The sequence below is a fragment of the Motacilla alba genome, chromosome 3, assembly GCF_015832195.1.
Source record: "Motacilla alba alba isolate MOTALB_02 chromosome 3, Motacilla_alba_V1.0_pri, whole genome shotgun sequence".
NCBI lineage: Eukaryota > Metazoa > Chordata > Aves > Passeriformes > Motacillidae > Motacilla > Motacilla alba.
In genome coordinates this window covers 22,258,551-22,279,830 of record NC_052018.1, presented here as the reverse complement: position 1 = coordinate 22,279,830, position 21,280 = coordinate 22,258,551, and the positions used below count along the sequence as shown (strand labels likewise).

The following is a 21,280-nucleotide window of genomic DNA, read 5'->3' as shown; positions in this document are numbered from 1 at the left end:
TGAAAAGTTATGTTAACCCATGCTTTGTAGATGGAAACACTGGCATGGTGACATTTTGCATTTTTCCTGTTTCAGGAAAATCTTACCAGATTTTTTGCGGTACAGATCTTTAGCTGTATAGACTTATGTGAGCAAATGCTACCCTATGAATGAGTGACATTGTGACATTGTGCCCCAATTGCGGGAGGCGATTGGCACGTGCGCCAGGAGTGGCCACGCCCTACCTCTGCTGCCGGCAGGCTGGATCGCGGTTCGGCCACTGGCTAGGGTCCGGATTGCCAGAAGTGGCCAATAAATGTGGACCCAATGCTGAAGGATTTGGAATAAAGGAAAAAGGAAGGGCTCCATGCTTGTTTCTCTGAGCTGCCTTTATTTCTTTTCCGTCCAGAAGTGATGCCAGGGCGGCGCCACGTTTAATTGCTTATTCTTTCCTGTGGCGGGAGCAGCGCTGCTGCGAGACAGGTGACACAATCTCGTGGGCAGCGGCAGCGCTGCCGGCAGCCATCTGTCCTGTGGCAGAAGTCACGCGAGCAGTGGCGGCGGCAGCAGCGTGGGCAGGAGTGGCAACATGGGCAGCAGTTCGGCTTTCCTGTCACCATAGCGGGACAGCTGATGCCACACCGTGCAGGCCTTCTTCTCTCTTGCTGCAGAGGGGCGAGCCGGGGCTGCTGGCTTCTGCACTGCGCCAGGTGGGACGCAGGAATGGTGGGACTCAAAGGGGGAACAACGGCAAAAAGAGCAGGGAAACAGAGAAAAACAGCGGCTTTTATGGAGGAGGGGGATGGAATCCCAGGAGAGGACTGTCTAGCTAGCTAGAGTGGCAAATGTAAGCACAGCCTGGAGCAGGAACGACACAGAACAATGGCAGAAAGGAAAAATCATAACTGACAGGGAATTCTCTAGATAAAGGTACAGGATTTTTGAGGACAGAGAGGGAAAAGTCTGGAATTATTCTAACTGCCATGGCAAGGGGATAAACAACTTCAGACATCGACTAAACTTCTTCAAACTCCCACTGCCACAGGCAGGGAGAGACTAAACATCTTCAAACCCCCACTGCCATGAATGAGCACTCCAAAATACTTTTTCTCAACAGGCCTGGATTAGGATGGACATGACCAGTTTCTCCATCTGTATTGGGTTTTAATGGGATGGAGTTAATTTTCTTCAGTTAAGAAAACATCGAGTTAATTCTTCTTTCAGAAAGAATTTCTTCACTGAAAGGATTGTCAAGAATTGGAAGGGGGTGTGGAGGGAGGTGATGTAATTATCATGCCTTGAAGTGTTCAAGAAACAGCTGGACTTGGCATTAATGCAATGGTTTAGTTGAGATGGTGATGTTTGGTCTAAGGTTGGACTTATGATCTTGGAGATCTTTTCCAACTTTAGTAATTCCATGATTCTATGATTCTTCAGCTAATGCTGAGCAGTGCTTGTCAGTGTTAGGGCCTTCTCTAAGGTTACTTGCTCTGACATGCCAGCAGGTAGGCTCAGCGTGGGCGAGAATGTGGGAGGGGACACAGATGACCTGAATTGAATGGTGACACATGCCATGTTATGTCATGTCGTGTCATGTCATGCCATGTCATGCCACGTCATGTCATGTCATGTCATGTCATGCTTAGCAGTTAAAATCTGTGGCAGTGTTTCTGAAGTAGCTGTTGCTAAGGGTCTGACTAGGTATCAGTCTGCTGTTGATTAGTGACTGGGTTTGCATCACTTGTTGGGGTTTGTGGTGTTTGGGGTTTTTGCTTTGTTTTGTTTTCACCTATTAAACTGTCTTTATCTTGACTCATTAATTTTCTTGCTTTTGTCTTCCTAATTCTCTTCAGATCCTGCTATGGGGAATTGTGAGAGCAACTGGGTGGGGGCTTACCTGCCATCTGGGGTAAACCCACCAATATCCTGTGTCTTGTGGGTAGCCTGAGAAAATGAGGATGAAGCAGTTTGGTTACAATACCAGACATGTAAAAGCCAAACCTAGAAAAAAGAGATAAAGAAGGGAATAGATAGATATGCTGGGAGCTTGGAATAAATGAAGCTTAACATCAAAACAGGGAGTCCTAAGGCGGAGTACAGAAGGCAAGAAATGCACCACAGGCTATGGGGAAAGGTGATTTTTGGGACTAAAAGGCTAGGATAGAAACATAGGAGAGGAAGATTGCCAGAGGGGATGGCCGAGAAGTATATGGAGTGGAGAACTGAGACTGCATTGGTAAAAAGGAGGGTGCAAAAATGAAACTGAGAAGAGGAAGAAACACAAGAAATAGAACAGTAATAGCATGCTATGTTAGGAGTACAGGCTGAATAGTCCATGAGTATTAAATTGTGTTCTTCAAAAAATACTTGAGTGAAAATTATGATTTTGTTTGAATTAAAATATGTGTATTGCAAATATACATCAACTAAATGAATATTTTTTTAAGTCCCCTGAAAAATTAAAAAGAAAAATATTTAATTTCCAAATTTACATAAATTATCATCTTTAAGTCACTGAATTACCCCTCTGGGAATAGGGTTAGAAAGAAGGAAGATGTTAACTATTTCTCTTTTTCAATTAAGAAAAAAAATGGTTTGATATGAAGGTGGTATCAAACATGTGGAAAAGGTAATTTGTCAAAGGTTATTGTGATTTGGTTCTGAAAATTACCAATTGAAGGTCTCCCAACTTTTCTGTGTATGGTTCAGAGATTCTTACCTTCTTAAAAACACTGGGTTTTCCCAGTTTTGTAATTCACATCTATTATTAAGAAAAGGGGTGCTTTTAAAAATATTTTGTTGCAAAGTTTAAAATGCAATTAAAGCTTTGCAGGTGGGAGAGAGCGGCTAGTAGAGATCACTGTAGGTGTCCATATGCTTATGGCATTTCACATTTATATTAAAATTCTACCTTTAGAGTATGAAAGTAAGATGTTTCAGTGATGCCAATTCAGGTCAGCTTCTTTAGCGTATTTTTTTTTTCTCATCTTCTGATGTATTCATCATAGCTAAAAAATGTGACTGAAATTTGCAAGCAGATTCCATCTAAATTGACAATCTCAGGAGTGATGGCTTAAAGATTATATTGCTTTAATATCAAAGAAGTGATCATATTTGTAGCATTATTACTGAGACCTTATTGGAGACAGAATCCATGAATTTGTCAATGCAGTGGTTTGAACGACAGAACTTCTTTACTTTCTTTGAAACTTCCAACCTAAATTTCTTTTCTGTCATATTTAAAAAAAAATCTATTTCTATGAAGCCATTATAGATGTTGTCATTATATGTATGTGCAGCTGGATTTAATGAGTTTTAGCTGGGATTTGTTCCAAAAGTTTGCTCATTTCCTCTGTTTTTCACAAAAAGACTTCTGTTTATTTGCAGTGAATCATTTCCTCTTTTCCAAGTTTTAGATGAGTAGACACTAGAGTTACTGTTAATTTATTCCCTCTGCTATAATTACTAGAATTTTCCCATGAGCAAGAATTCCTGCCTGAAAACTTAGAACACTTGAACAGAACTGCCAATATCCCATTGTTCTTTAACCCAGCCTTCTTGCCTACATTGGCCTCATGCTGAATGAAAAATGATCATTTCCATTTAGAATTATTGGCTCACCCCTATCTGTTGGGAAAGGGAGGCTGATAAACAGTTTCTTAAGTCAGGTAGATGACCAGCACCTAGAAACCTAGAATGACGGAGTAATCCTTCTTGCAAGCTCCTTCTTGCTGCAATTCAAATGTAAGATCTGTTAAGTGCATTATTGTTGACTTGCTGTTAATTTATGGAAATATTAACTGTAACAATCTAATTATAAAATTTAAGCTACACAAACATGACTATATTATTCCGTTCCATATTTATAATAGCCCTATGGAAAATTACAGTATAATAGATATATATCCTATAATATATAGTTATATACCCTATAATTATATAAATATATAATTATATATAAGTATATTATATATACCCTATAATTATATAAAATATAATATATAGCATATAATAATAGATAATATAGTATATCATGTTGGACATTTCAAATAACTTGTGGGAGCCGCTAAGATAAAAGTTTGATCTTAACTTTCTTCTGACTGACTTTTTTCCCTCTCTAATAAAATGAATTTTCAAGCAAAATCAAGAATTACTTTGTAAAGATATTAACAGTTTAAATGAAGAATGTGAGTTTTTCTCTATTCCCTTTATTATATTAAGGAACTGTTTACGTTTCAACAAATTAAGATTGGTGACCTCAAACCTAGTCATATTTTATAACTGAAGATTAGCAATAAATTGGAAACAGATTTTTTTCATATTTTTTCAGCTAAACTACAGTTTTTAAATATTTCTAATTATTTAAAACATTAAGAAAGTTATTGAATAATAAAATTAAGATTATTCCTTCATAAGTTTATGCATATTAAAATCATCCTGCCAAAACTATGTATACATGATATATGGGCAGAATTAGGGATGCATGCAAAAAGAAGACTATTTGCAACAAAGATAGTTAAAATGAATGCTATAAACCTATTTATTTCTATTCTTTCTGCTTCCATAAAGTTTCTAGATGGGAAGAGCTGCTTGAAACAGGATGATGAAAGGTAGACAAGATTTATGTGTTTCTTGTTATACAGTTCTTCAGTGTATTGAGAAGTTAATTTTCAGTTCTGGGAAAAATACTGCTCACCAGAATAACAGGTGATGTGTGCAGGTGGTTCACTTGTCAGTGTGTGAAGGAACAAACACAATTGGAGATGAAGGGGTTCTTTTAACTTTTGGTCCTGTTTGTGCCATATTGCTTTTTATAAGTTTGTACAATGCTTTTTCCATTTTTAATCCATCCTTTACATTCATGGTGACTTCATTCCTCTAAGGATGTATTTTAGAAAAGACTGTGGGGAAATGAATAAATTTGCAAATATTTAAGTGTTTGGTATGTGTTAAGTCAAAGTATCTTGCACTGTATAACACAGGGAAAAAAACCAACATTGTCTTCTGCTTTTCTTTCCCCTCTCCCAGAAAAAGGATAAGATCAGTCTCTTCTAACAAGCCAGCTACAGAATATTTTTGAGTAGTTGTATCAGTCATGTCCCCACTGATTATAAAAGAGGGTGTAGACATGGAGATCCTGACGATATCTTTCCTTAGATACTTGAAGTTAGAATTCTTAAATGCACACGGCATATCACCTTTAATCCCTGCTGCTTATATGGAGTATAAGTTGTGATTAATTATTCACCTACTTGCTGATTGCAAAATTTATTTGTATGCTTTCTATATATACACAGCAGTCATGCTGCAGGCACAAATATTTGCATACCCATCTCTCTTAAGTATTGTTATTTATGTATTGTCTTTCAATAAAATAATAAAAACCTGTCTTCTGCTACCCCTCTACCTATATGTAACTTGCTTCTTAAATTTGTGATTTTTTATTTGTATATGGGGACACTGTAGCTGAGAAAGGAAGAACAAAATGATTGAATGGATAAATGGACAAAAAGAACCTGGTTTGAAATGCGTGGGGAAAGGCCTTAGAACATTTTGTGACATATTTATAACAGGAGAAAATTACAAAAAAAAAATTTAATTTGATATTCAAAAGACCTGTTATTGATAGTGTCCTAAGATCTCTATTTTATATATTTTGCAGGTTTACATGATTTTTTTACATGTTGCTCACATAAAGAACAATTGCTGAAATTCCTATTAGAAAGTGTTATCCAGTGAATGACTGTTTCATCCAAATAGTCAAAATTAATTGCCAATTGATTGCTAATCTTTTGGGAATTTAAAAGTGTATTTCCATTTCCAAAGGATACAAAGCAGTAGTTTCTGATACCTCACTATTAGCCACATTATCTAAACACACTTCTTTCTATAGATTTTTCTATAATTTTAATTAGGTAGAGATTTTGTAATTGGCCATTTTTCCAGTACATGTGTTTTTCCTACAGCTGTAGGTTTCAGGACAGAGTTCCACATAAGTGGTTCCAAGATAGAATGAAAAGGCCAAGAACTCTTATTTTGAATTGCATAGATTTAATTAAATAGGTTATGTTATGGATGTTTAGGATGCAACAACCACAGAATGAGTATTTGTTGACTTTACATGCATTTAGAAATCCATTATATACCCCGAACATCAACTCAAGTACCATTTTATACTTTTCATTACTCTTTATTAGTTCAAAAAGATTCTGTGTTAAACATATAGACTACATTTATGAGCTTAAATGACTTCATATTTAGGCAACTGTGGAAGAGTCACTGGTGTTTCCCATGTTTTCATAGTACCTTTATTTTATAATAAAACTTGTTAATATTTCCTTATGTGTACTGAAATAGGATTTTTATAAGCATTTATCCTTCTTTTGAAGTCATCCTGAAATCTTTTATCACATCACTTTAAGAAGCTGGATATAGATTATACATTATTTGTGTGTTCTGTCTTCCATGGCATGCAGAAAAGAAAAGACAGTGCCTTTTTACAATGGGCATGTGCAGAGCCCACCCACTCTATATTTACATTAGAGTAAGTGATATAATTATTAGATATTATTAAAGAGTATTTAACATTCCTTTGGTGTTTAATGTATAAGGTGCAAAACACTTTTTTCATTCAAAATAATTTACTTGTCTAGCGAAATTTTCTTAACAATAATTATATTTTTGTTGAAATACTATTTATTTCCTCATCTTTAAGAAACAGTAATATTATCAGGAAATTATATGAGTATATACTTATTCATCCAAGCCAAGATTATTGATACTGTTGATCTACACCTACATGCTATAGCTTTTATCTTTTACAGACCAGTTAATCTTTAGATTAGACATGTAAAGTCTTGAAAACAACCCAGATGACATTTCTTTTAAAATGTCTTTACAGTTTTTTCTGGACGCTTTCTAGGTAGAGTTCTTACTGCAATGTAGCACAGTTCAGGGTAACAGAAGTTACAGCACAGTTTCACGCTTTTGAATTTACAAGAAGAAATATTTATTTGGCAGTTACAGTGTTCTGGAGTATCTGAAGCCAAGGTTCCATAGTCTCAAAAGTGAATTGATACAGCATCAGGATGCCCAGAAGTCCAAATCTGATCTGAATCTGGCACAAACACATGATTGAATTCCTGTAAAATTAATGAGTGCATACAGAGGAAAACTTGTACGCATTTTGTGCATTTATGGCAGTTTTATATATGATTTGGCATAAAGTCAGCATGGCATTGACAAACAATAATGAATTCAACATAGCTGTAAATAAAGCTAAAATGTCAAAAGCAGTTGAACAAATTTGCACCGTGGGACCACAATATTGAGGGCTATGAGATTACATTTATTTTATTGTCAGTTCAAGTATTTCCTCTTTTTTAAAACTGTTATCTTCTATCTCCATAAGTGTAGTTTTAATTGGCATAGTATATTTTTTGAAAAACATGAACAAGGTTTACTGAGAAAAAAAAAAAAAAGGAAGAGATAAAGCCCTACAACCTAGTTTCTTGGCTTATATTCTGATCACTAATAACAGTGTGCTTATATGTTCTACTAAATCAGTCCTAATGTGACATGCATCAACATACCTTTCTGTAGGACGTAAAAATTGGATGAGTACCATAGCTCACAATTCAGTGTCTTTCTTTGTTTATTTTGTCCACTCATAGGCATGTCTTAGTGTTGAACTCAAGGTTAGAGTCAGAAATTAGGGATCAAGTACCTAAAGGTTGCTAATATACCTTTTAGGTGTATACTTTTTCATGTGTCTGGCTTTAGCAGAGTCATTGTTTCAAAATGCCGTAATTCTTCTTCTAGTAGGAAATTACTTGGTTTGGATTACTTACTTTTCATATAGCCACTGTAAGTTTACATGCAGTGTAAATGCACACATATATATAGTAAGTTAATGGTATTCTTCCTTTCAAAGTGAGCGAAGGGAACATTTGTAGATACCTCAGGATGTTGTCAACTTCTTTTATAAGTACACTCTCCAATACAGAATCCCTGAAAATTTCCCTTGGAGACACAAAATGAACACTCTCTTCTTTGTATTGACAACAGGCTTTGGAGGATACAAACTTGAAGCTGAACTGAGAGTTATGCTTCATGGATGCATGTAGCATATTCCACCCACGAATGGACAGAAAGCTAGTCCAAGGAAAAAAAACAATTGCACATAGTATGGACATCAAATCTGCAGCTTCATCACTTTGCTGCCCAGATTTATTTATATTATACTGTACTGCTTACTAATGTAGCTAATACCACAGTGCCCATCATAATTAAACTGAGTTGAAAAAAGTTGTAATTAATAGTCTACATATATTTACAGATATGTCAATGATTTTTACTCTAACAGCTGTATTTCTGTATTCCTTATTATTTTCATCAAATGTGACAGAGTAAATCCCATTGAATAGTGCCAGGAAGTTACAGCAAATCATCAAGATGTATTCTGGTTGGTTTGGTTTTAATTTAACATGCTTTTATGCATTCATTGTTCTGAAAATCCTATAATGAAACTCAAGAATAAGATAATTGGCAGCAATTTTCCAATACAATAATCTCTCTCAGCAGTAAGAACCTTGGCAGAATTTCTCTGACGCTGGTTTGCTGCAATGTCAGGTAAACTCGAATATGGGGAATGTGTGGAACTCATGGCCATATTCCCCTGTTGTAAAAGTTCATAGCATCTACTTGAACACTGAAGCAACTGTTGCAGCATTTCTACAATGATATTTCATAAAATTATGATCCTTTATGATAAATTACTCCAGATTTACAAGTGCATCAGGAAAAAAGGGAATCAAACATTCTGGGTTTTGTGTATGAGAGGAAGGGGAAGAAACTGAGGAAGGAGAGCAAAGGGCAAGATACTGCTGTGTTTGCACTTGATGAACAGCACCTACATCCATGTAAAACAGCCCAGTTTTTAATATGTCTACTGATAAACAATGGTTGTCTTGCTGGTGGAGAAATGTAGTGAACATGGGGCTGCAAATTATGTACTGTAATTCTTATAGTTTTTTTCTAGAGTATTCAAAGTGCCATAATAAAAATTTGGCATAAATGCCAGCAACTAGTTTGTTGGAGGCTTTTGAAGGGATTATTCTTGAAATGCAAAAAGTTTGAAATACAAAAAAAAAAAAAAAAAAAAAAAAAGAAACAAACAAAATTAAGAGTACTGCTGAATTCATCATAAATTATCAATACCTAGAAATAAAAATCAAGGTAGTCTTTTTGATAGAAATGTGTGAATAATCTTAATAAACCAACAAATACTGAGGGGTTTAATGTCTCAAGGATATTTAAGTTTTATATTTTTTCTTCCAGTTAGATATTTTTATTTGCATGTTATTTTTTAATTTATAGTTTGTGAAATAGGAAATTAAATTCTAGCACTTAACACAGTAAAATGTTATGTTCTCTACAATCATCTTATCTGACACTTTACCCCAAATAATTATTTGATTTTAGTTTATAATGAACTGGCAGAAAAATCTTGATTCTCCTGTTGCTCATATAGTCTTAAAAATGTTAAAAATAAGATTTTAAAATGATGTAAAAAATCAGTGTGTTTCTGGAAGACAATGTTCTTTGACATATGTACAGGCTGAGAAATTCCTGCATGTGCCACTGTGTACTAGAGTGTTTTTAACAAAGCTTTGTTTTCCTATTTATAATTTGCAGAGGTACTTTGTTGTTTACAGATACAAAAATGCAGTGCAATGAGTATCTGTAGAGTGTGAAGCTCTTGAAGAAGTAGGCAATTCACCTTGGGACAGACAGATGAAAAACTATGTTCACAGGCAAAAAAAAAAAAAAAAAAAAAAAAAATTTGGAGTACATGTAGGAATCTACAAAGCAAGGAAGGTGAAATACCTTTATGGATACTAAAAGATATAAGTGACTTACAATGATGATATGAGCTATTTATGGGGCAAAATAAAAACAAAAAATATATTTTGTGCTTCTCAGTCCTGTTTCAAGCAAGAATAGACAAAGTGCAGGCTGGCAGGCTATAGTAGGCTTCTCTCAAATTTCTAAAGCTTGTGACATAATCTGTTGAATTCTTCACATCTTTCATGTATGTTTACACCTTGTGCAAAACTGAATGCCAATTGGAGTACATGAAATGATAGCAAGTCAGAACAACAGTTTTATCCCAATCTTGATACCTTCTTTAGTGAAGATGCCTGTGTAGCAGACTAGGAAGGCTGGTTCATCCAAAAGTCCATTTCATTTCACCCAAATGTGTCTGTTGATCTTATAAAAGATATTACCTCTCCCTGACAACCTTGTCTTCTTTATGTGGTACAAGGTATTGGAGAATGAATCTCTCTAACTATGTATCAGTGTTATGAAAAGTTTTTTTCATGAGACACAAGTAAATTCTTTATTCAGGGGTGTTTCATCTGTCAATCACATGCCACTGCATTTGATAACCAAAGGTTGCATCTAATAAAGAATGAGAAAGTGTCTAAGACCAGTGGCAGAGAAATAATGTTACACTGACTCATGCTGTTACTAAATCAGCACTAAATATAATGCTATGTATCAAACAACTTACATTTTCAGGGTTTTACATAAATGTCTCTGTATGTTTAATAAGGACATTAAAATAATGAAATATAGCTATGTCTTGTAAAGTTCAGCTCATCTGAATGACTAAATTGTCATGGTTCTTTATAGTGTGTGAAGAGAAATAGACCTTTTTAGAATTGTCAGGTCCATCCAATCTACTATTTTCTTCCTTAGGATGAGATTAATCATACTTCATAAGATACTTTTAACTCTAAAAGACAGAAAACTGTTTATATGTGACTGTTAATATAATCATTGCTGAGAGTCCATTAAAATAATTACTGCTCTTTTGTTTTCTTCTTTTTTTCTGCAAATACAAACTGCAGGGATGTGCAAATATTCACATGAAAACAATCTTTTTGCAAGAGAATAATGATAAATCTCTATAATCCTTTTTTACTGTGATTATAGATAACTCCATCTGACATAAAAACTACAGCTCTGCTAGTAAACTAAGCAGTGGCAGGGCATGATATAGTGAAGTGATTCTTTTGACTGACAAAATGTTAGAGTAAATGCTAACTTGTCTCTCTCTTGCTGCCTTCTGTCTTGGACTTTCCCAAACAATCTCAGACATAATACAGTAGACAGATAGCTGATTTCTCAGGAAGGGACTTATAAAAGCCATGCTCTTTTAAAGGATAACTGAATTTAAGAGTGTATTACTTTGGTCAGACTATTGTCATTGTTCCTGAGGCCTGATGTTTCTCTAGATATAAGCACAGAGAGAGATGCAGTGTCTATGTGATAGAACAGCATTCAGTTCTGGACTACTATATAAAGAAAGAATATGGGCTCAGTTAAAAATAAAATGTCTGCAGGGGCTTATTGAGCTGACTGATCTGAACACCAGTCGATATAAGGGATAGATTGGTTTCCAGAAATTTATATTTTTCTACTGACATTTGAAGTGGCCTAGACTAGTTAAAACTTAGCCTTCTAATTTTATGATAGAAAATTCTGTGACAGAATGGTTTGGGTTTGAAGGGACCTTAAAGATCATCTGGTTCCAACCCTCCTGCCATAGTGTGAGAGCCTGGAAGGATTACTGGCTTGAAGCATTCAGAGGTGTGGGTGTGTGGGTGTGTGGATGTGTGTGTGGAAAGGGGCAGCGTGGGTCTTGCTCTGGTGAGGTGATGAACTGCCCCTTACAATACCCCCTTCCCCCAGCCCTGCAGTGGCTGCAAATCCCTGCCACACTGGAGGCAATGCTCCACACCTGACTCTGGAGCCCCTAACCCAGCTCCTAAGTGGCCAAATGACTGCAAGCCTCAGCTGGGGTAGGGCCCAGAAAAAGCCAAAGGGTACATAAAGCAAGACACAAGGCAAGCATGTTTGACCCTGCCTCCTCTTAGAACCTCTATCAGCTGAACACCACCGGAAACAGGAGTGACGGCTATGTTTGTTCTTTTGTACACCTTTTTTGTCTTTCCTTTTCTCTCCTGATTACCTTATCTTGGGATTTTGAGTAATGTTTTGAGAAACTTAAAATTGATGAGGCTTGGAGCTTGCTAAGTTGAATGGGCCAAGTGAATGCTTTGAGAAGTGTTTGTTTCATGTTGATTGAATGCTGCTCAAAACCTTTTGCTAAAGTTCTCTGATTTTCTAAAGGTGCCAGTAAAAGCTTTTTTTGTTATTTTCACTGCTTGGGTATCTTGTTAGTATTTCTCCCATGCATCTAACTCAGAGTACATGAACAACTGTACGCCCTTTTAAAAGTCTCAAAAATCAGATTTCTTGGGGCCTTACATATGAGCAAGGACACCTTCTACTAGAACTGGTTATTCAAAGCCACATCCAGCATGGCCTTGAGCACTTCCAGGGAAGGGGTATCCATAGTTTCCCTGAGCAACCTCATGTAGAGAATGCACTGAAAACAAAGAGCTGAAGACCAACAGCCTGCTTCATAACCACTTATATAAGCTGTTCAATAAAATAAGGACAGCAAAATAGAAAATATTTGTGGAGTCAGAATTACTTCTTTGGTTTGGGGATATGGCAGCAATAAAGAAGAATCGACCATGAAGAAGAATTTGGAGTTAAAAAAGATGAATTTGGAACCACTCTTTACATTATTCCAGGAACAGGAACTGAAGGCAAAAGAAGAGATATAGAATGCATATTTACATTTTAGCAATGCTGTATGAAGACAATCAAGAGAGTAATGCATAAAATGTGGAACGAGTTGTAGATGTTACGAGCAGATCTGCTTGTTCCATGGATCATAGCGGAGGTATTTATCCCACTCAGCATGTTAATAGGCCAGAAAGGAGAAGGCAAATTGAAAATGAGTGTGGGAATACTTCCTTTCAGCAGAGATGAAACTGAAGCCATGCTATATTGAGACTAGGATGGATGAAGTAGCCCTTGCACATGCTTCCTGAGTTACCACTCTGGTCTCTTGACCTCATTATGGAGATTAGGTGAGGAGGTGAAGCTGCTACCTGGTGCCAAAACCAGTATTATTATTTCCTTCCCATTGAATAAAAAAGAATGAAATGGTATAGAAGTGGTATAAATTAATTAATTCCTCACCAATCTATTTTAGAATAATATAGATAAGATGCTTTCTTCAATAAGCAAATGTCATAATCACATATCAAGTTAATAATTAGTCCCTGGTCTTTCAGTTTCTGATTTACCCAAATTATTTACCATTTATCTTTGGTCACTATGAATCCATCTAAAGTCATTGAATCATGATAATATAATTTGCATCAGAATCAAATTCATTGTTATTATATATACTTGGTATTTATATGTCCATGTCTTTTTTTCTTTCCCCATTTCTACTTGCAGGTTTTGACCTAGTAAAGTGTGAAGATCCTGGCATACCAAATTATGGTTACAAGATACGAGATGAAGGACATTTTATTGATACTGTCATTTTATACAGCTGTAATCCTGGCTATACAATGCATGGTAGTAGTATTATGACCTGCTTAAGTGGAGATCGAAGAGTTTGGGACAAACCTTTGCCTACTTGCATAGGTAATACAGATTGTGACAGTGTTCTGTATGATTGGTCTGGTTGTTCAAGAAAAAACCCAAATATTCTGTCTTTGTACACTTCATGAGATGATTGATAATAGTGCAAATATATTTTAAATTTCAAGTAAAGATTTAATATGGACATGGAAGTTTAACATCTCCAAAAAAAGCTGGCTTGCTGTTAATGTTATGAAACTACTGGAAAAAACTTTTTTCTATGGAGCAGCCTTTGATGGAAGACTACTGTTCCAATGTAGCCCTGGGTCACTGAGTCTGATATACTATCACAGGCAGTGGTATTGTCTAAACACTTCATAAACTAAGAAAGCCCCATCATAAAGCAAATAAGGTTGTGGGCCTTTTTCCCTTATCTATTTTCATCAGATATTTTTCAGCACCTCATTCCTATAAACTTTTTTTCTAAGCTTCATCACACACTGCTGTATTTTTTTTATCCGTGTGCTCTGGAGTACTTGTTGCTGTGCTCAGATACCCCATCTGTCAAAGCCTGGAGGTAGACCTTCCCTGGAAATACCGCATCTTCAAATGCCTAAAACTTTCCTTCGTTACAACCAATGTAAATGTTAAACAGAGAATTACTAGCCAACATGCAGAATAAATGAACACCAGTATAGCTGTTATCCATTGTACCTTTACTAGGCAGTTTGCATCCTCTAGTTTTGCTTTCCAGTCCAGCAATTGCCAGTGACTTCCTGACTTCAATTTTCATATGGAGTTCCCATGAGTCTTTCCTTCTGTGTGTCCTCTGATACTTAGTTGTTGCCTCTGCTGCCTGCTGCTGGCAGGTTACCACCTGCTCTCAGAACTCACCTCACCTACAGGATCTCTGCTTATTGCCTTTCTCCCATTTTGGGGGCTACGTTCTCCATTCCAGAACCTCTCTCCTGCTGAACACGTTCACAAACAGGCAATCTATGAAAGAGCAAACTCACTTCCTTTCAAATGTTCAGCTTAAGCTGAAGGTAAGTGCCAGGAAACCATCAGTGAACAACATTTCTGCTGTTTAAGTAGAGGTTATTTTCCCCACTTGATTCTAGAATTTTATCTGTAGGTTTTCTTCTATATATATGAGAGGTCAAAACAACTATCCACTTTTGATTTAAAGACTTTTCCAGGATCTTTATGCATTCAAGTCCTCATGCTCCTCAGTTTAATTGGTTAGCTTCCTTTTCCTCCAAGTTTACCCTTTTGTAGAGAAGACCCATAATTAGTTCTACCATTGCCTATTTCTCCATGTAATTTAAATGATGTCATTTCTCTAAGGTCATTTTCTGCAATATTTTTTGTTCCTGTGTTCTCTACCAAGACTTAGAATCAGCTCTAAAATACTTGTTGGTTTCAAGTCTATTAGGTGATTAAATCCAACCATCTACCAATTTCCGTTTATTTGTATGAAGATTTGTCTTCTAATCTATATATGGGATGTTAAAACTTTTAACATATAACAATAGAAATAGTGGTAATTAAAAACAAAAAAAGGCTGTATATTCCAATCTGACCTGCAGGAAGCTAGGGAATCCAGGATCAAGCAAATCTAAAGAAAATTGCCATCTTTGCTCCAGTAGAACAGCTTTCATGGTCCTTCTTTAAAATACTTTTTGACCTATATGTTTGTTTTTTCACTCTGACTTTATTTCGATTATTAGTGTATTCCTACTATGTAATGCTCCTTCTATTCACATATTTCCACCTGTATTTCCAGTTTCTTCATACCAATATGCTGTTAAGATTCTATATTTCACTTAAGATTTTCACTCTATCTTTTTTCTTCTTTTTTTTTTTTTGTCTTTGTACTTTGATTTTGTACCTTGCATACTAGATTTGCTTTCTATATTTTATTTCCAGTCTTTTGAAATAATTTGTGCCAGAATATGTTGAGAATCTTGTTTCATCTCTAAGTGAAATTATGTCCCTCAATCAATAGAATAATCAGTTTTGTTTTGGTATTCTGAGAGAGATTTTGGTCTTCTTCTCTGTGTGGTCAACCAAAACATATCTTTCCATGTGCTTTTATTTCTCTACATATATTTTTAAATACTGTCCTTGTTCCTCTCCTTAAAATAAAATTTTGGGATTGCATAAGTTCTGTATAAACTACCTCTTTTCATTCCTAGTTTTAATCTCTTCTGGACCATTAATTAGTTCTCGAAGAAATCAAATGTTCACTGTTCTCTCTTAAAATCTTCTAGAAGTGTTTCCTTCTAAACAGTCTTTTACAGTCTGCAATCTTCATTAAGTATTTAAATTATTAAATACTGTTTTGACTGTTCTGTGCACAGGAAATCTTGCCATGAAGCTCCCTGAAAATTCAGTTATATATCAGCAGATTATTTCAGTCTTGTTTCCCTCCCTCTTTAGACTTATAAGATCTATTCTTCCATCAGTTTTATCTTATGTTATCACAGTTTTATCTTTTCCTACATTGATGTGAATGATTTACTTTTAATCCTTTTTCTGAAGTTGTCATGAAGTTCCCAACATTATTTTCTTTCTTAGAAACATTTTCTAAAAATCTTTGTTTGTGGAGATGCATTTTTTTTTCTCGTAGGCTAGATCAGCTTTTGCTATTTGCTGTTCTTCTCGGTGGCATTTATATTCTCCTTTGTATTCACTATCATTTCAGTCTCATTCACAAAAAAATCAAGCATATGCATAGACATATTCCACACATTCTACACTTACTAATATTTAGCGATAAACTGTTATATATATTTAGCAATAAACTGTTATATCCTAGCATTCATTTTCATTTTTTTTCTATGTTCTAAACCTTAATGAAGAAAGCCAGTGAATTATTTTAATTCCTCCTCTAGAAGCTTCCAGAAACATTGAAGTCACTTCCATTATTTATAGTATAAGTGTTTATATAGTATATTCTTTGAAGTGCTGATTTTACAGTGTGCTTATTTATGCATATTGGAATATAAATTTCTGAATTATTTTTATAATTACTTATGAAAGTTTACTTTTGATCTACTCCTCAAATAGATTTAAAAAAAAATATGAAATACATGATACATCATCCCAAATTTTATGATGTATTCTTTTCCTAAATGAGCCTTCTCAGAATTTTAAATCAGTTATGTCAATAAGTTTGAGTTTAAATTTTGAGTTTATTGAGTTAAATTTAGTTCTTTGGTAAACACAGTACTGTATCAGTAATTTCTTGTCTGTAGTTATCTACCACAGTGATTATTGCAATCCAAACTTTCTTGTATAATGGAAATTAATTGAAATCATAGAGGAGGGTTACGTTTGAAGAAATTTTGTACTTCAGTTTCTTACTGCTGTGGTTCTTCTGTATATAGAATGTAGTGTTTTGAAGGATCAAACCAGCAGGATAAATGAGTAAATCAGTCACCTTATTTCCTCTATGGTGATTTTCCCTCACGGTAGCAACTTGGTTGTGAGCAGTGGTTTGGTGGCATGTAAAAAGAATTGTATTTGTTAGGAGTATTGCTGATAGATTATTTGGTCCAACTGCCATGTTTTTTCCATCATCTCTGTCTTACTATGCTTGCTGTACAGCTGTGCTTGAATGAAGCCCCATGATAGGATTTTTTTTAATAACTTCTAAGGCAACACTATAAATGTTGTAGAAATTCAGGTACATCACTTTGCTGAAGAATCACTGACCTTTTTTAGTTCAGTGGCAATGACTGCTGTTACACAGTTCTCTTTCATCAGGATGTGTCTTTATACTGGCGAGACAACAGCGTGACACCCTAAACAAGCAACATAAGAATCATTTGATTATGGATGCTTAGCATTGTCATTGGTCTCTCCACAATAACAGCATTGATAGTAAAAGTGTTTTAATCCAGATGTCACATACTATCAAATTGTAGCTGTCTGATTTACACTCTTGATCTGCAAGCATATGGCACTTAAATTTTTAAATACTGAAGGAAATTGCTAGGCAATACCTACTGCTTTTTGTTGAAATTGAATCTGAAACTTCATAGAAGTCACTTGAAAGCATTACACTAAAATCATTTTTACGTTACATCAAAACAGAAAGCTATTTTAATTATAAAATTCAATGCTGCAAAGTTTGAATTCAAGCATTTATTACTAGAAAAGCTAAGCATGTTAGATGGGAAATTTCTGAAACATTTTTCATTCTTGCTAATGCTAAAATTGTGCTTTTGTAGTCTCAGTACACATTGAACCTGTCTGGTCAGTTAAGTAACCTAATCACAGTTTCATGGTTTATTTCTTTATAACAAGGTAGGAGTGAGATCATTGTGTTAATTTTTAACTTATGTACATGGCCTGGTTTGTATGTATGTCTACTACTTTAGAAGTATTAGGTCCTTCTGTTAACTTCTTAGAAAACACAGAGATGTGGAATGGATGGAAAATGGAAGTGCCAATTATAATGGTCCCATTAGAAATTGCTTCCTTATTTTGCAGCTGAGTGTGGTGGTCGAATTCATGCTGCTACATCGGGGCGCATTTTGTCCCCAGGTTACCCAGCACCATATGACAACAACCTTCATTGCACTTGGATTATTGAAGCAGATCCAGGAAAGACAATAAGGTACATGCTTAATTTCAATATTTATTGCAGAATTCAGTGTGTTATAAATTTTTTGTCATTCTCATATTTTTCTACCTAAGCTGCTGGTTTTCACTGGCATAGTCCAGGTATCCTTCTATAAGGTGTTGCATCAATTTTCGAGGTTGCTTGCCTGTTCAGGAGTAAAGTCCTTGGATATGGGGCAAGATAAGCAGCATTCAAGGCACATTTGAGTATTGCCTCACCCAAAAGTTGTCTTTTGCACTAGGACAACACCAAATTCCACAAACAAACACCAGAATATGTTAATTAGTAGTATTAAACAGCTTACATAATAAGGGTGAACACAAACCTCAGAAATCTGTATAATAAAACAATTCTCATGAATCACAAGTAGAACAAGAATATTGCATTCCCTCATCCTCTCCATAAGATAGCTCTGCCAGCACAGCAAGGCCATCAGTGCCAGGGCAAAGCACAGACCCATAATTTGAATTACCGTGTTCCCATATTCAGCAAAATGAAGAGTTAATCAGTGAAACCAACAAACTCTGTGACCTGCATGGGAACTTGACACTTAGTTACTACCATTGCTATAGAACCTTCATACAGAACTAATGTTATCTCAAGACCCACACTGGGCCCTGAAAAAGCCTTTAGTGGGTTGACATTATCCCTCCTCAGCAGAATGGAGAAGGGAGAAAATAACATGAGAAAATAAACTTAGGAAAATAAACTCAGTTTAATAAAACAAAAGCAAAGGTCCATGTGTGGAAGCAGAAGAAAACAAAAGATTTATTCTCTACTTCCTATCAGTAGGTGATTGCCAGCCACCTCTTCAGGAGCAGGCCTTTAGTATGTGTTGCTCTGGAAGACAAACATAATGACAGAATATTCTGATTTGAAAGGGACTCACAGACAAAACAATTTAATTAAATGACAAATTATTCAGTGGGAGGTTTTTCCCCCTTTTCAAATATTGAATTTACACCATCATAGATTATTCCACTGCATCATTTTTGTTTAAATAACAATTTTCAAATTAATGATTTCCAGTAAAGGACTAATAAGATGAAGAAATATCAACACACAACTATTTGAAACAAAAAAAGAGATATTTTGATATTTACCTATTAGAGTTCTTCAGCATTAAGAATGTAAACATTCACAACTTAGAGACAATGCAGATATTTTGACTTACAAGATAACATTCCTGAACATTAAAAAAAAAAAAAAAAAATTCTTCACCTGAAGAGAAATACAGATTATTTTGTTATAATACAATTTTATATTTTATGAATTTTAGCAAAAAGCCAATCTATTATATTTTTCCCTTTTTTTGCATAGGAAAGGAAATGTTATGCTGACAGGACTTCTTGTGCTATGTGTTCTACTGTCCAGTAGCTGCTACATTTTTTTAGTTGCATATAATTCAAGCAAAACAGCATTCTCACTATCTCCGTTTGAATAAAAAGACTAAATCTTTGATGAAATCATAGTTTGCATACCTTAAAATATTTAACATAAAAATAAGGTAATTTATAGACTTATAAATCTTGAGGACTTGAGCCCTGTAATGGCATTTTCTGTCATTCAAACATTTATAAAACAGAACTGCATGACTCTTACAAGATCAACTTGTTCAACAAGAAAAAAACATAACTCTGCTGGATTACCAGGTGTTTTTCAATCCTAAACAGCATTGTAAAACTACAGTTTGGGAATGATTGCTTGGAGTTTCATGTAATTGTGTTTAACAAGTAATGCACAGTATTTTTACTTTTTCTTTGCAGTCTGCATTTTATTGTTTTTGATACTGAGGTTGCTCATGACATCTTGAAGGTATGGGATGGGCCTGTTGAGAGCAGCATACTTCTCAAAGAGTGGAGTGGCTCGGCTCTTCCAGAAGATATTCACAGCACTTTCAACTCGTTAACATTACAATTTGACAGTGATTTCTTCATCAGCAAATCAGGCTTCTCCATTCAGTTTTCAAGTATGTAAATATTTTTCTTCTCCCCAGTATAATAATTTCGTATTGATATACATTATTCCTATAGTTATTAATTCTTTCTCAACTCTTTTGCTACTTCCTCAGTCTTTAGAAGAAGATAAATTATATTATTTTAATTACGTTATGTATTTATGCAAATGGCTACAACTAGGGTGAATTTTTGGATTTACTTTGAATGTTTTAAGTTTTTTATTCCTTGTTTTCCACAGCAACCACATACTTAGTATTATCTAATTAGCATTACTTAACAAGTCAAAATGGGTCTGTACATACAGAACTATTCTTCTGCTCCAGTAATCTTAAATACTCCCACCAGTATTACCTAACAATGTATTATTTCATGTTTACTGTTTATGTTGGTTGGATTTTTTTTTCAAAACATTGGCTACATGATGCATGATTTTTACGACCTAAACATTCTTTGTATGATTAAGATAAATACAAGACACTTTACCAAATTGAAAAACACTTAAAAATTTACTATTAAACTAATCTAATTGATATTTAGGTATAAAGTGAAAGCTTATCTGTTTAGTGAAGGTATGATCAATATTGTACAAGAGAACAATATTTTAAAACTGGTTATGTGGAGTTTTTCTATGTTATTTTGACCTCAAGATGGGCTAGAACACAGGAGAATGTCTATTTGTCTTTGCATCCTTATATGCCTAGATATAATGTATGTATTTCTTATCAAGATATAGGAAAATTATGAATTAACGTGTGTGAGTAGAAGTATTTACACACATTAATCCATATCATCCATAGATGACATCATTCAGAAGTAAGGGGTCGTAATCAGCTTTCAGTCATTATTAATTGCATGGAGATGTAAACTTGGGGTTTTCCTAGTCTCTAAGTCTCTAATGCATTTTGCATTTACCTATTTACTTAATTTTCCTGTATTTTTCTGAATGCTGAATCTGCCTCCCCCAAACACTTTCATCAGCCTTAAAAAAACTAGTTAAAAGTATGTCATATGAATTAAAGACAAAAGGCAGAATAAATGTTTCTAAGGTTTCTCACCTGTGTGCTATATAATATGCTGCTTTTCATTGGTTTTTTTTTTTTTTTGAAAAACAAGGGAAATGTTACATTTTTGGAAGTAAGTGGGTTTTGGTTTTTTTTTGTCAGGATTAGCAAACACATGTAAGGTTGTATTA

The 21,280-nt window shown here is 34.9% G+C and overlaps 1 protein-coding gene across 2 annotated transcripts in view; it reads left to right on the top strand.

Annotated features, from left to right (window-relative positions):
• Positions 1 to 21,280, top strand: part of CSMD1 (CUB and Sushi multiple domains 1) — a 1,065,169-nt gene that overhangs the window by 869,677 nt on the left and 174,212 nt on the right. For both annotated transcript variants that reach the window (XM_038133051.1, XM_038133050.1), the window contains exons 24-26: positions 13,369 to 13,560; positions 17,998 to 18,124; positions 19,897 to 20,099. In XM_038133051.1, coding sequence (XP_037988979.1) covers positions 13,369 to 13,560; positions 17,998 to 18,124; positions 19,897 to 20,099 — 522 coding nt within the window. The remainder of the gene's footprint in view (positions 1 to 13,368; positions 13,561 to 17,997; positions 18,125 to 19,896; positions 20,100 to 21,280) is intronic.